Here is a 15,000-nt window from a genome sequence, read left to right on the forward strand (position 1 = left end):
TTAGTTTCTCCTTGATTCATTTCCCTATTTTTATTATATATTATATTATTTATCACCTAATCACTCTTTTTCTCTGCTTTTGACTCTCGAGCTGCCCTACCTTTCCCTGGTGTGGGAAAAATAATGTTTTGTATCTTATCTTATCCCGCAGACTATCTTCCCCCGCCCTCACTGTGCACGAGTAAACTACAAATATGGCCTCGGCCTGCAGTACGGGTGTGAATGTCTCTTTGCTGCATGGGTGTCTTGGAGACTGCCCTGCAGACAAGGAGGTTAAACCACTATTCAACGCCAGTGAGCGTCTCTCTTCTCGGGGCAAGACAGAGCACTGACGGCCCCTGTCACCTCTGGAGCTCCAGAAATAGGCCCGGCCTCATACGGATGTGCCCTGAAGAGGCTTATCGTGCCTGGGCATCACAGCAGTGCAGGGAGGGGCTGGGTGGGAAGGGTGTTTGCACTGCAGGGAGGGAATGGAAAGTGACACTCAGTGACGCACATGAACGCACACAAACACATACAATCACACACACACACACACACACACACATGCGCTTAGACACACAGACACACACACACACACACACACAAACACACACACACGCACAAATGCAAGCAGAGGCACACACACAAAAGTGCAAACACACACACACACACACACAGATGCAGACTGATCAACAGGGGCTGCTAGCACAGGCTGGTGCACCCAACGGATCAGCATCACTCTGACATGCACACAACACTGCCGCTCACTGGCACGCTCACGGGCATGCTCATGGGCACGCTCACGGGCACGCTCACGGGCACGCTCACGGGCACGCTCACGGGCACACTCACACAGACAACACTTTACCAGTGTATGGGTGTTTTTATGAGGAAGAAATGGGAATAAAGATGTGCATATACTCATATATGTTTATCTTTTTCTTTAATATGACATGGGGGGTTCATGTCTTCAAACAGACAACTTAGTGTGTGTATGTTTGCATGTGTGTGTACGTGTCTGTCTGTCTCTGTCAGATAGGAGATTGATTGACACAGTAAATGATTGGGCTGTAAAGGTGACCTGGAATTCAATTTGTTATTGTTTGTGTATACATGCGTGTGTGTGTGTGTGTGTGTGTGTGTGTGATTACGGTGTGTGTGTGTGTGCGTCATTGCATTGTGAATTGTGTGCACTATTTAATGGATAGCATGTCACTGTGGTCAAGGACCTACCCACCTACATCCTCACCTCCCCACAGACACACACACACACACACACACACACACACACACGGGTGAGTTCATGGGGCATCAGGAGTGATTGATTTACTCGACACCAGTGACTATTGGCCACACAGACGGTAACCTTAGAAGTGTGTGTGTGTGTGTGTGTGTGTGTGTGTGTGTGTGTTGAGAGATTCTATCAGCGTAGTGTTATTAATCACAGACATCCCACAGACCCTGAACTCTAGACACAGACAGACATTTGCTCCGTGGCCTGATGGATAGCACAGTGAAGAAGCCATGGAGAGCAGTGGGGGAAGAAGAGAATAAGAACAATGAGAAGATACAAAATGTTCTTCTTAATAGTTTAACTTTAACTCTGTCCATTTTCACTCACTGTTGTCAGCACTGTTTCACCACTGATTTCAAAGGCTACCTGGTGGAAATTGGTAATTGAAGGAAATCAAGGTCACCATCAATTGAAAAAGCAACAAACGGCATTCAAAGACGCAATGCCACTGCTGTAGAACTTGTTGGCGCATATGCGCCAACAAGTTTGCCCATTGTGGCGCTGCGTCTTTGTTTATCTTTTTTGTTTGAGCTGTTTTCTTCTTTGTTTTAAGCCCTGTGTTTGTAGTGAATATCCTTCCACTGCTCAAGCCATCATTGACGCGCAGGACAATACACACACACACACACACACAGACACAAGCCGACACACACACGCACAAACATGCCCATCAGGGTGCCGTTAAGCTTGTTATAGAGCCGCCCACGGTAACTTCTCTGTAAGCACGTCTTTACTGTAAGAATAAAAAACATGGCACCTTTCTTTGACAAGTATACAGTATCTGCTCATGCCAGGGCGCATTACGCATTAACCGTGAAGTGAAATGTTAGCTTTTTGAAACTTGCTTTTAGAAATAATGGTTTAGGATCAACGAGACTGCAGCTCTTAAACCTTGAGAAAGAATGGATGCCATTCGTGTTTTGGGCTCAGAATTTTCCTTTCAACAATTTCCTGACCTGTCAATACAGGCCAGTATTATAACAGGCCTGTATGGTATTACAATGCAGGACTGTACCGTGTAACAATACCACAACATAATCTGTAAGCCAAGTGCAGAAACGGATATTTCTAAATTAGAGTCACGCCTTATCTAACAATATTTGAGCAACATTATTGAAAGTTGTAAAGATACACAACAGAATATATTTTAACATAAATTACTTTAATCTTTTTTTTTCCAGTAACACAAACAACAAGCACCAAACAACTTGGGACTCGCGCTCCACTGCCAACCCTGGCTATTATTTAGCAGCTCAACCAAATGCGAAATTATCAAGAGATTAACTGCATTCTGCATGTTCATGTCGCATAAAATTAAGTTTGGAGTCCAGTGAACCCAGCTGGCTCTACACATTATCAGACTTGCATGCAGATGCCTTGAGTGCAGTGTTTTTTTTTACCGCGTATATAGCTGCAGGGATCATGCATTCTGCAGTTTAAGCATCCTTCGGCGCATTAAAAGCCTTTACGAAACGGCATCCATTAGGATGACGTATTTAATTTTTAATTGTAGAGAGCTGTGAAAAATAAAGCATTCTGCAGCATATTTAAGTTTGTAGACCCGTCCCCGGGAGATCGGATGTTAAGCACATGACCTCATACGGTACGTTTCAGACCAGGGCTCTGGTCTGTGAATCACAACGGATTACACACAGATCTACGTTCACTAGTCTCTCTCTATTGTCTCACATCCCCCTTATGTGTTCTATATGGTAAGCCGCCATATGCTCTACATTATGTTCATATTTTGTGTTTTTATTCATGCTGTATGAGTTGAAAATAGTTTTTTCTGAGTAACCCCATTCAGTGAAATACACTTTATTAACATCGTAATGTACATCTTTGACTGTCTAACGTTCAACCTATATTTGAGAAGCGGTTGGTGGACTGAGGGGAGCAAGGCAAAGAGAGAGAGAGAGGGGGGGATGGAAAGGGAGAGAGTGAGGCGTCCAGAGAGTTACAGATGGCTGTGTGCGTGTGTGCCTGCTCTAAGCTGTTAGGAGCAGGTTCTTCCTGGAAGTCATACAGCAGGGCCTGAGTTTGGGGGCACAGGGACTGGGAGGCCAGCACAGAATGAGAATAAATGCTCTGGAAATTGACACTGTTACCCGTCTCCCAACGGAGAGTAGAACAGCCAGAGGAAGGGAAATTATAGAGAGAGAGACAGAGCGAGAGAGACAGAGAGGGAGAGACAGAGAGGGAGAGACAGAGAGAGAGAGAGAGAGAGAGAGAGAGAGCGAGAGAGAGAGAGAGAGAAGGAGAAAAAGAGGGAGAAGGAAAAGTAGAGAGGAGGTAGTTGAGTGTTCTCCTCTTTGGGCTCAGGGAAGGGTGTCTGTTTAGACGAGAACAAACGATAAAACGACAACAGAAGAAGGACATCACTTGATGTATTCACCACCAGAGACTGTAGCTTTTCCCGATAGGGACTTGTTAACACACATTCATACATACACAAGCAGACACGCCGGCGCACGCACACGCACACACACACACACACACACACACACACATACACGGATACACACACACACCTTCATACGGACACGCATGCACACACAGACACACAGACACACAGACAGAAAGACACACCTCCACACGCACACACATGCGCACAAACGCAAATACACAAACACAACTTTGGGGTCTTGTGACATGTGTCTATAGTTGTAAACCTTAGCCAGCTTTGAGGACACCGAGGTCCGGACCTCTGTGGGAGCCAAAAATAAAAGCCAAATTGTATAGAAATCCGCCGTGTGTGACATCTGGTGGTGCGAGCCGGACCCCCACCACCCCCTCTTTCCTTGTCTCCATCTTTTTCTGCCTCTCTGTCTCTCCCTTTCTCTCACTGTCTCTCTATCGCTCACTGTCTCTCTCTTTCTCTCACTCTCTCTCTCTCTCTCTCTCTCTCTCTCTCTCTCTCTGTCTCTGTCTCTCCCTCTCTGTATCACTTTCTCCCTTTGTCTTGCTCTCTTTCTCTCTATAAAAGTCAAACTTCAATATATTTTTGATTGTGTCTCTCTTTCATGTTTAACAGTGTCATTCTTGACGCTGTTAAAAAATATACAACCCCCGAGTTCCATTCAAACCCCTTTTGAATGGAGCTCAGAGTTGAAAAGAAGCAGAGAATGAGCAGATGATGGGGAGTGTGGCAGGGGTTGTTTGTAGGTCGCAGATATCCGGCTGTCTGGTTGCTTTTTCCTGGTAAAATGGAGCAAATTTGATTCCTGTGTGCATTGGCGGTTTTCAAAGGAGGAAACACTTTCTGATGGGGAGCTGAGAGTGTTTTCTCACTGATATTGGGATGTCTTCATTCGGGTGCTAATGTGCTATCGTGCTAATACATTCCCTCACACACACTTTATATTTTTTCTTTCATGTGTGCACACACATAAACACACACATAAACACACACATTCATTTTCTTTTTCCAATTCATTTTCTTTCATGCACAGCCACGCTCACACACACACACACACAAACACACACACACACACATTTTTCATCCGGTTTTTGTCTCTTTTCATATATGCACACAGACAGCCACAGACACGCAAAACATCCTCCTTTCTCTGCGTGTGCGCGTGCTTTCCCCTGTCATCACACGCGTCCATTGCCGCGCCTGCAAGAGCTAACGTTGACAAGAAAAGAAACAGGAAGGACACCGCAAACAAGACATTTCACAGCAAGGAGAGGCGAGGGGAAAGTATAGATGCTGCAGAGTATGTGTAGAGCCGGGATCTTTTCAATTATAATCCATCCAACATGTCCGCCGCCACAGCCCCCGCCCCGCCCCGCCCCGCCGTAGGTCTTCCACAGGCCTGTCTTTAACCGTCAAACAAGTTGAAACCAAGGATTGCTTGGTTTAAATCCACTGCCTTGTCTTCTCCCTGCCGTGTTGGGTTATATTTCTGCATATGTCCCGCCCTGTGCGTGTTTGAGGTGCTCGCCGTCTAACTGACATAGGATGGACTAAGGGTGAACGAAGGCACGACAGGTGTTGTGTTCCTCAAGAGAGCAGGGATGTCGTCGTTAGTGTCGGCCCTATGTATTGGAAACATAAAAAAAGAAACCTTGAAATCAAAATCAAAAAAATAGGTAATAGTTCGAAAAATCCCATGGTTACTGCAAGTTGCAACGGAAATACTCATAGTTCACACATAGTTCATCACATCAGGAGGTAAAGTGCGTGCGTGTGTGTCTGAGTGTGGGCGACTGGGCACGTGCACACACGCTCACTCAATAACCGAGACTCCCGGGTGAGTGAGTCTAATTGCAGTGGCATGTACTTTCGTTGGTGTGCAGCATGCATGCATACACGCGTTTGCGATGCGCTCCTTTGACATTGCAAGCAGCTTCTATTTCTGAGGTGAACAGACTACACGCCGTAAAGACAGACAGATGGTGAGATAGAGAGAGGGAGGTAGCGACGGAGGAAGGGGTAGAAGGAGGGATGGAGGAATGGATGGAGATAAAGGCAAACAGGGAAGGTACTCAAATGGAAATTGCCTATTTTTGGTCCCCCATGGAAAATATAAATGAATTGATGTAAAGATGATGAATGAAGCAGGGGAAAAAGGTGAAGGGGAAAAAAAAATGGATGGGACAGTATGTCAAGTTGAGGCACGTGAAAAGCCCAACGTACATCTTGGTACGTGCATAAAGATCGGGAGGGCTGAAGGACAACACTGGTACATGGGAGAGCAAGGCCCCGGGCTGGAGAAAGAGAGAGAGGCGGATGGGAGGAGAGAGGGAAGAAGAGATGGAGATAGAGAGAGGGAGACAGAGATAGATGCGATGAGAGAGAAGAGAGAGAGATGAGAGGAGGGGAGAGAGAGAGGGACAGATGGGGTGAGAAAAGGGGGCAGAAAGGGAGAGATGGATGGAGAGGGACAAAGTGCGCGAGAGACAGGGGGAGAGGGAGGGAGAGAAACGGAAGAAAGATAGAGGAAAGGAGAGTGTAGATAGACCAGGGAAGGAGAGAGAGACAGAGCGAGAGTTTACCGGTACAAAGTGATGGCCAAAGGGTTAGACTCTCAAGATGAACGAGTGTCTGCAACGCCTTTTTTTTTACATAAAGGTTTGTGAGGCCGATGTGCTGTAAACAAAGATGGAGTGTATTATGTGGGCCGGTGATTTTATAAAAAGACCTGAGATATGGGGGTGGGGGTTGCACCGGCAGCTGGAAGATGTGAAGACTCTCAGAAACATGTGGGCGGAGTGCAGGCAGTGCACAATAAATGTGAATTAAACACGGTAGTGAATGGAAGGAATGAGTTAGACACCAACAAAAAGGAAAAAAAAACCTGAATGGAAAAAGGGTGGTGAAATAAGAAAGTACAGTGATAAAGGTGGGTGGATTTAGGAGGCAGAATTTAAGAGGAAGAATGATAGAGAGAGATGGAGCGAGGCAGAGCAAGAGAAAGGGGAGATGATGGATAGATGGACGGATGCTATATGGATGGATGGATGGATAACTAGGCACGCTGTGACTTAAACTGTGTGGAACTACATGGTGGGGCCAGTAAGTGGGTCAAGACATTGACACCTAACCTGAATCCATCCTAACGGGTAGCCCCTGCTAACCACAGAGATGGCTTTTTGAGGCCACGTATCTTCCCCAAAGTTTCACCCCAGTACCAAACACTTTCCACCGCGCTGCTCAAAGTGAAATAAATCACGGTTTCAACCGGTCACAGGTGCAAGGTTGCTTTTTGACATAAACGAGGCATAGACAAAAAATATATTGCACTCAGGGAGAGGAAATGGGAAACACAATGACGGATCAAGGCCGGGCCGGGTGGGAACCAATGGGAGGCGTTGAACTAAAAACAATTTTAAATGAATGGATCCTACCTGTTGTTATACCCACTGTACTGCAACAGTAGCGAGATGCTCTAGGACGTTTATGATGCCCTAACAGAGGGGACGGTAATGGGGAACAGGGTGGAGTGAATCAGTGGTAATAGAGGAAGTATAGGGAGGAGACGGGGAGGAATAAAACAGTTATTATAGACAGGGACTTCATAAGAGTCTGATGGGAGGGACACGGGCGACTGGCGACCGGAAGAGAGGATGAGAGAGCAACAGAGACAGAACGGAGGAGAAGGAGAGACGGGCATTGCCATGCCGTTTGAAATGGAAAAACGATTGAAATGACATAGACGGCATGGGATAGGGGGGAAAGAACGACGGCTACTGTAATAGGAAGGGTGCAGTGTTGCAGATTAGCTGCAGAAGAGCGAAAGGAGAGAGTGATGAAGGGCGGGATGATGGTGGAGGATAAATAAAAAAGGGATGGTTTCATGTATCGTGTAAGGGGAGCGATGGGTTGCGTATTGCTTCAAGCTAATGAAGATAAAAGTAAAAACACAGTTCATACAGGGTTTTCCTCCCTCTCTCTGACTTCATTCTGTCATTCTTACTGTCATCCCTGTGACAATATGACTGAAATACTTCATCAGCATGAATAGCGAATTGGAATGGGGGTGGGGGTGTAGTCATTCAGCAGCTGTTTTATGTTTTATCCGCTACCAGAAACCCCAGTCATGTTTTAACATTAAAACAATAACGGTGAGTTACGTAACCGATAGAAGCAATTCCGCGTCGCTCAGAACGGTAAAGAGCGATTTCAGATTTTTCGGGGTCAGTTTTATTTGGCACTTTGCTTTGAATGCCTCTACGTGTCTTAGTGCTACGAGCCATCATTCACTTCCTGTTTGTCCATTAATCCTTCATTTCCTGTTTGTCCGTTCATCGATTTCCATTAGTTTGTTCTGTTGTTATTCTGCTTTTGAGGTGTTACATAACCGGTAGAAACGGGTCTGTCCGTATCTTAACAGAAGCAACCGATTATTTCCCACGAACCACATTTTCGGTGTTGTTATTGGTATTGTGTGTATTCCGGTTTCCTAACACGACCTCCGTTGTTCCCCGCTCTGATCTTCAGGCTGACAGGCTTCCAGGTGCCGTCCCCGGTCACCAGCACAGGGAACGTCTTCTCCCTGAGACTCACCAGCGACTTTGCTGTCTCCGCACACGGCTTCAAGCTCAACTATGAAGGTAAGGCCCGGGGGGGGGGGGGGGGGGGGGGGAATGGATTGATGTGTGGAGGGACGGACGGACGGATGGATTGAAGCTCAACCACGACGCGGGGACCCTGGAGGGATGGATTGGTGGGTAGATGGATGGATGGAAAGATTGCGGGAGGGACGGAGGGACGGATTGATTGAAGCTCAGCAAAAGCGAGTGAGGCCCCTCACAGTAAATCAGCCATGTAACTGTGGGGGCTGAGATAGATGGAGGGAGGAATGAATGGATGAATGGATGATGCATGGATGAACGGGAGAGGTTGGACGTGGCGTTGGAGGTGGTGGGTGTGATAAGGACAGATGGACGGAGGGATGGATAACGCTATATGATGGATGACGCTTATGAAAATGGCGTCAAGTCCAACTAACCAGCTGTCAAATCTGCCATTTAACTCAGGGGCTGGACTCAGCATCCAACCAAGTCAGACCAAATCCAGGAAATACGATCCAAGCACCATTGACTATTACTATTCATAGAGTCAGGGACTATGTTGTGAGGTAACTGATTCAAATTAGAATCTGTGCTCCAGACAGCCACTCCTGGCGGTACAGCGGGACACAGGTTTTCAGATTGGATTTTGATTAGGCAGACAGGGATGGGCTCGACGCTGGATGTGCGGGTGAATACACGGTTTCATGATCATTCATGTCGGTAATGGTTAGATGAAGAGAGGTGTATGCGTGTGTGTATGAAAGACACACACCGAAAATTGGATGTTCTTTTCAGCATCCGTAGATGGAAAAGAGGGTTTTATCGTGCTGATTTGTACTCTGGATTGATTTCATTTCTTGAAGGAAGAAATCAAAGAAAAATCAAAAATCAAGTGTCAATGCGACTTTCCAAACTTTTCCCATCTCTATTCCGATCTCTATTCCGATCTCTTCTCCGATCTGCCTAAGCCAGCCAGACGACCTCCCAATGCCACCGGGCACATCGGAATCCCAGAGCAGCCGAGATCCATTTCAATACACCCCCAAACAAAAACTAGCACAGATAAGCAAACCACACCTTTCCAGACAGGTCAGAGGTCAATGTTGGCTAATCCCAGGTTCAGTAACCTAAACAAAAGTTCTGCAGCTGAATTCCCTGTTGTTCCGGATTGTTTCTGCTCACCAGCACATTCACAAGGTCGACTCCCAACAACACAGTGGATGACTTTTACTTTTTCCTGAGATCCTGAGATTTCCATTATTGGCATCGCCTGAAGCGCACATAAAGACCCCCCCTCTCCCCCCTCTCTCCTCTCTACCTCCCCCCTCCTGTCTATGTCTGTGGTCAAGAACCCTAGTATTGCCCTATAAGGATGTTCTTCCTCCTTAAGGAAACAATCTGTATTACTTAGCTGCTTTAAGTATCCTTTAACTTTGAGGAAGAGGTTGTTTGCGTCATTTGTTTTCGAGGCCCCCGTTTAGTGTACACCGTGCCCCCCCCACTTACATTACTGCAGTGTCCTGCTGCATAATTAAGTAGAAGAGCAGAAGCTATTTCACCCACACAAGCAGGATATTAAAATACAGTAGGAGTACCAGACCCGGATGACTTCTGTGTAAAACACAAACACTCACATAGATGCATCAACAGACTCACACGCGCACACACACACACACACACACACACACACACACACACACACACACACACACACACACACACATACAGATCATAGTCTCTCCCCGCTGTTTTGGAGGTTTGCAATTTTTATTGGATAATGACTGGACACAAATTGATACACATTAAAATAAAATGTGTAAACACACTAATTGCCCCTAATTAATATGAACGTATGTTTAAAATGCAGCTATTTGCATGAACCATATGTTGCCATAGTGAGGTCATAGCCTCTACTCTCATCGGGGTTTGTGTGTTTGTGTGTGTCCCTCTTTCTCACTCGGCCCCTCTCCTAGTTGTAAGTGCCAGGGTCACCAGTATTTCTCAGTACATTCAGTACATTCTGTTTACCCGCTGCACAATTAGTGAAGCTTTGGAAATACAACACATAATTATCTTACCAAAATAAACATATCTTTCTCTCTAATGGCAAATTACAGAAACCATGGTGGACATAGTGGACAGAAACTGACACACACACACACACACACACACACACACACACACACACACACACACACACACATGCTCACTATTACTGCTCACCTACAGTATTTATTCCAACTGAAACCTTGAGGTAGTGTTGTGTCAAGAGATGAAATGTTCCAGGCTGCTCTCTTTTCTGGGCTGCCCAGGTCTGATGGACAGGATGTCCTTTCATGTGATGGTCTGCCTCCTTGAACATTCCTTCCTGTACCACCAAGGTGTGTGTGTGTGTGTGTGTGTGTGTGTGTGTGTGTGTGTGTGTGTGTGTGAGAGTGAATGAGCACCCGTGTGTGAGAGAGAGAGAGAGAGAGAGAGAGAGAGAGAGTGAGAGTGTGAGTGAGAGAGAGAGTGATGTATTGTTGAGTATGAAGTCAGAGGCAGTTTGATATTGTTATGATGATGCGAGCATGTGCAAAAACACACACACACACACTAGTCATGCATGCACGCACACAGGCACACACACGCACACTCGTGCGCACGCATACATATATACACACAAACACACACACACACACACATATAAATACAGTATACTCACAGTAATACAGAATGTAATGCACTGCTGTACTAAAACAGAGTGCACATACATGCAGAGCTACATGGCCGTGTCTTTATGCAACCTTATTTCCACACAGCTACACATTGACAATACAACACACCTAGAGACACATACATCATATTGTATAATAGATATGATGTATATTTATTACATTAGTAATTCAGCACTTCACATAAAGAAGAGTTTCTAAGTGGTATTCTATGAGACATGGGTTACTTTAGATGTGGTTCTAAGATGTGATATGTGTACATCTCGCCCTGCATGACTGTATTTTGTAGCCAAAACCTGCGCTTTACAAATATACACCCACACTCACATACTCAAGCCCATACCCACACACAATCACTTTTGGTTCGGATATATTTAACATACTGAGACTAGGTATATTTCCTACAGTACACACAAACTCAAACAAACACATTCACAGAAACAGATACATACATTACACACAACCACAAATCAGAAAGTCACTCACACACATTCAAAGATATACGTAAACGCCATACCTTCAAAGAGAAACACAAATGTAAAGAACAGCATATACATCCTGCCTAGTAATGTACATATGCAGCGCACACACAAACACACACTCACATACACATGCACAACTATGAGGATGCACACACACACAGGCTAACATACAAAAACACACACACAAACATACAAGCACCGCAACACATATACAAACACACAGACACAGACAAACAAACAGACACACACACACTCACACACACTCAGGCTAATACACACACACACAGACACACACACAAACAAAGAGACCCACACCCACTCTTACCCGTCTGTATTTCCCAAATGCATTCACCCACTCAGGGGCCCTCCACCAGGGCACATGCTCTTTAGCCCACAACACGCTACCCTGTGGATAACAAGTCAGGGGAGACCTCCTCCGCTTCACGCTCTCATCTCACCCCCTTGTTTTCTCTCTCTCTCTCTCTCTCTCTCTCTCTCTCTCTCTCTCTCTCTCTCTCTCTCTCTCTCTCTCTCTCTCTCTCTCGTATGTAACAATAGGAAAACATCGAGAGTCATATGCAACACCTGTGGGGAGGAAAACTACATTAAATATATGATGAGATGCTGAAGTTGAAAGTGGCCTGGGCATTGTTGTTATAGGAAGGGCGTCTGAAAGTATATTTGGCCATAAATATATTGGCAATAACACTTAAACGATCAACAAATCCATTTGTGTACATGAAGGCTGATGCTCTATGGCAGGCGTCTTCAACGTTTTTAGGCCAAGGACCCCATAGCTGATAAAGTGACTGAGCTGGGACCCCCCACTACATATATTGTATAAAACAGTGTTAAATATTAAACTGGGCCTACAATAACATGTAGGACAACCTATAGTGTCATGTATAAAGATACCTTGTTATTGTGCATACAATAATAAGGCTTAGTAACAAAGCTCCATCCATTGTGGCTCACAAAATACCTAACTCACAATTATTTTGATAAGAGGTCCTGACTCAATCGCTGCTATGAAGGTGTCAGATACTGATCTTACCGCAATGATTCATGGGTAGCCTTTCATCAATGTTGCATAAATGTAATATGTTAGTTACTGAAAATACACATTAACATGAATAATAACTGAATACACATTAACATAACTGTTATTGAATGCATATTTGAAAAAGTATATGTTGGATCCATGTTAATGTGTATTTAAAAAAAAAATAATAATAAATAAAATCTAAGAATAATTTTGCGACCCCACTGCTGTACATCTGCGACCCCACTTGGGGTCGCGACCCCAAGGTTGAAGACCCCTGCTCTATGGAGTACATTGCGTTGAATTATTAGGATTTTACAACATAGATTTGTCGCAATGTCTAACAATGGAATGCCTTATCGCAAAGTGGTTCTGGTGCTGTCAGTTTAATGCAGGGAAAAAGGGAAACTTGTTTTTCTTTGCCTAGAAAAAATACATTGTAATCCCTCTGGATCTCCCACCAACTGTTTAATTTGTGTGCATTTGTATTTGTTTTCCCCCACATTATAATTAGGATTCATTCTTGCCCGTAATACTAGGTTACTGTTGCGTGTTGGGTTGTGTGGCAGATTAAAAAATCGGTAGCAAGACAGAGAGAAGGTCTGACATTGTCTGATATATGAATGTATGCTTTTGTTACATTTTTCTGGTGAAACGGTCGGTCACCGTCTGGTGAGATGTCAAGGAGAGCTCGACAGCAGAGGCCTCAGTTGACACTGCTGACAACACGACCCAGCTTACAACTTGACCCAGCTAACAACATAATGGGCTGTCAGAAAGTGCACACTGTTTCACCTGATTATCTATCCCCACCAAGGTTTGCCTATGGGTTTTTTCACGAGCTCGCTGCTTCATCCAACCTGCCGTCAAATCTGCAGCTCACACACACACACACACCATCTCCCCCACAGCCCTCCACAGCCACTTGCCCTTTCACAGTCCACAGAAAGAAATCTCCACTGTTTCCACCTCAAGGCAGACACAGCCAGAGGTCTGCAGTGAGATCTAAACCTGCCACATGCGTGTTTTATTGTAATGGCTGCCTGTGAGAAAAAATACAACTTGCCACTGTACAACTTCTCCATGAAATCCTTCCCCCAACTGGAGATTGGCTCTATTCCCAACCACCTCTGCCTAGCCGCCACCGCTAGCTCGCCGTTAGCGACCACAGCAGGCACGCCGCTCAGCAACCCGGCCATAGCAAACAGAATTTGTTCCCCAAGAAGGTCAATGCAATGCCCATTGCCAGCCCGCTGTGCCCAAAGGCTGTGGCCGCGATGTGCATAAAGTCTGTTGCCACTGCTTACGGGGGGAGCCCTGCTACTGAACCGGGTCTCCAGTGGAGCCAGACGGAGGCCTCCTACTGTTCCCTGCCCTCTGTTTATGCATCTCGAGGCGGGGAAGTGGAGTCGACCCGCATGCTGCAGGCTGCTGCAGGCTCCCAGCCCCACCTGAACCCCATGAGAAGCGTATCACCACCCAGCACACCATCACACACCATCAACCTGCTGCCTGAAGAGAGAAAGAAATAGAAATAAAAATAGAGAGAAGAGGCTTGGTGAACCCACAGACATTACTCTCACAGGGTCTAGTTTGTGCAGGTGGGAGATACCAAACTCATGACCCGGATCCAACATGGAAGCTCCTCTTCGTGGCTGCTGGATTCACATCGGACGTGAGAGAGTGCAGCGGTTAGTCAGGTTATTTGTTGGCTTAAGCCAAACCAAAGACGTCAGAGGATTGTCTTTTGTACAAATCTAGTCACTTCAACATCTTGAGTATAGCAGTAATGCCATCAACATGTTAGTATGCCTCCTGTTTTCCTTTTGGTCCTGAGCCAAGATTATTTTGGCGTAAGTACACAAAAAAAAAATTACATTCTGTTCAATGGACAAAAATTATATTTCATGTGTCTTGCAGTGCAAAATAAACAAGAAAACACCTAGATTGTAGTCAATAAGCATGACACTGGGCATTATGTATAACCACCCTCCCTGATTCTGACGTCTGGCTCGACCGTCCAGAGGATCATTCCCTAAACCCTATCCATCCCACGGCTGAACCTCCAGATCAGTAGCAGCTTGCTGGCCCCACACCAGAACCAGGGGCCCCAAGCCCGCGACCCTGTTTACCTACAGAGCTAGCCTGTTATTCTGCAGCACAATGTTCCGCCCTGGGCAAAGCCCTGCACACCGCCTCATAACAAAGCCTGCGCCCACACTGTGTGTGTGTGTGTGTGTGTGTGTGTGTGTGTGTGTGTATCTGTGTGTGTGGTGTGCGTGTGTTGGTCCCGTACCTAGGCGTCTGCCATGGCGACCGCCATGGCACTGCACCAAACGGCGCGTCTGATACCTCCGCACCCCTGTTCCCGCGCTCCGCCTTTCAGGAGACCCTGTTCTGAATACCAATTGCTGTCACCTGATTTCTCAACCCTTGTTTGGGTTTTTTTTCCTTTGGTTTTTCTTT

At 45.8% G+C, this 15,000-nt stretch overlaps 1 protein-coding gene across 1 annotated transcript in view; it reads left to right on the forward strand.

Moving 5' to 3' along the window:
• The window catches only part of csmd3b (CUB and Sushi multiple domains 3b), a gene marked incomplete at both ends in the record, with an annotated part of 306,229 nt that overhangs the window by 89,683 nt on the left and 201,546 nt on the right, over positions 1-15,000 (forward strand). Inside the window, one exon of the mRNA XM_084484831.1 lies at positions 8,223-8,335. Within this exon, the coding sequence (XP_084340957.1) occupies positions 8,223-8,335 (113 nt within the window). The remainder of the gene's footprint in view (positions 1-8,222; positions 8,336-15,000) is intronic.

The sequence above is a fragment of the Micromesistius poutassou genome (assembly GCF_964030765.1).
Source record: "Micromesistius poutassou genome assembly, chromosome: 20".
Lineage (NCBI taxonomy): Eukaryota > Metazoa > Chordata > Actinopteri > Gadiformes > Gadidae > Micromesistius > Micromesistius poutassou.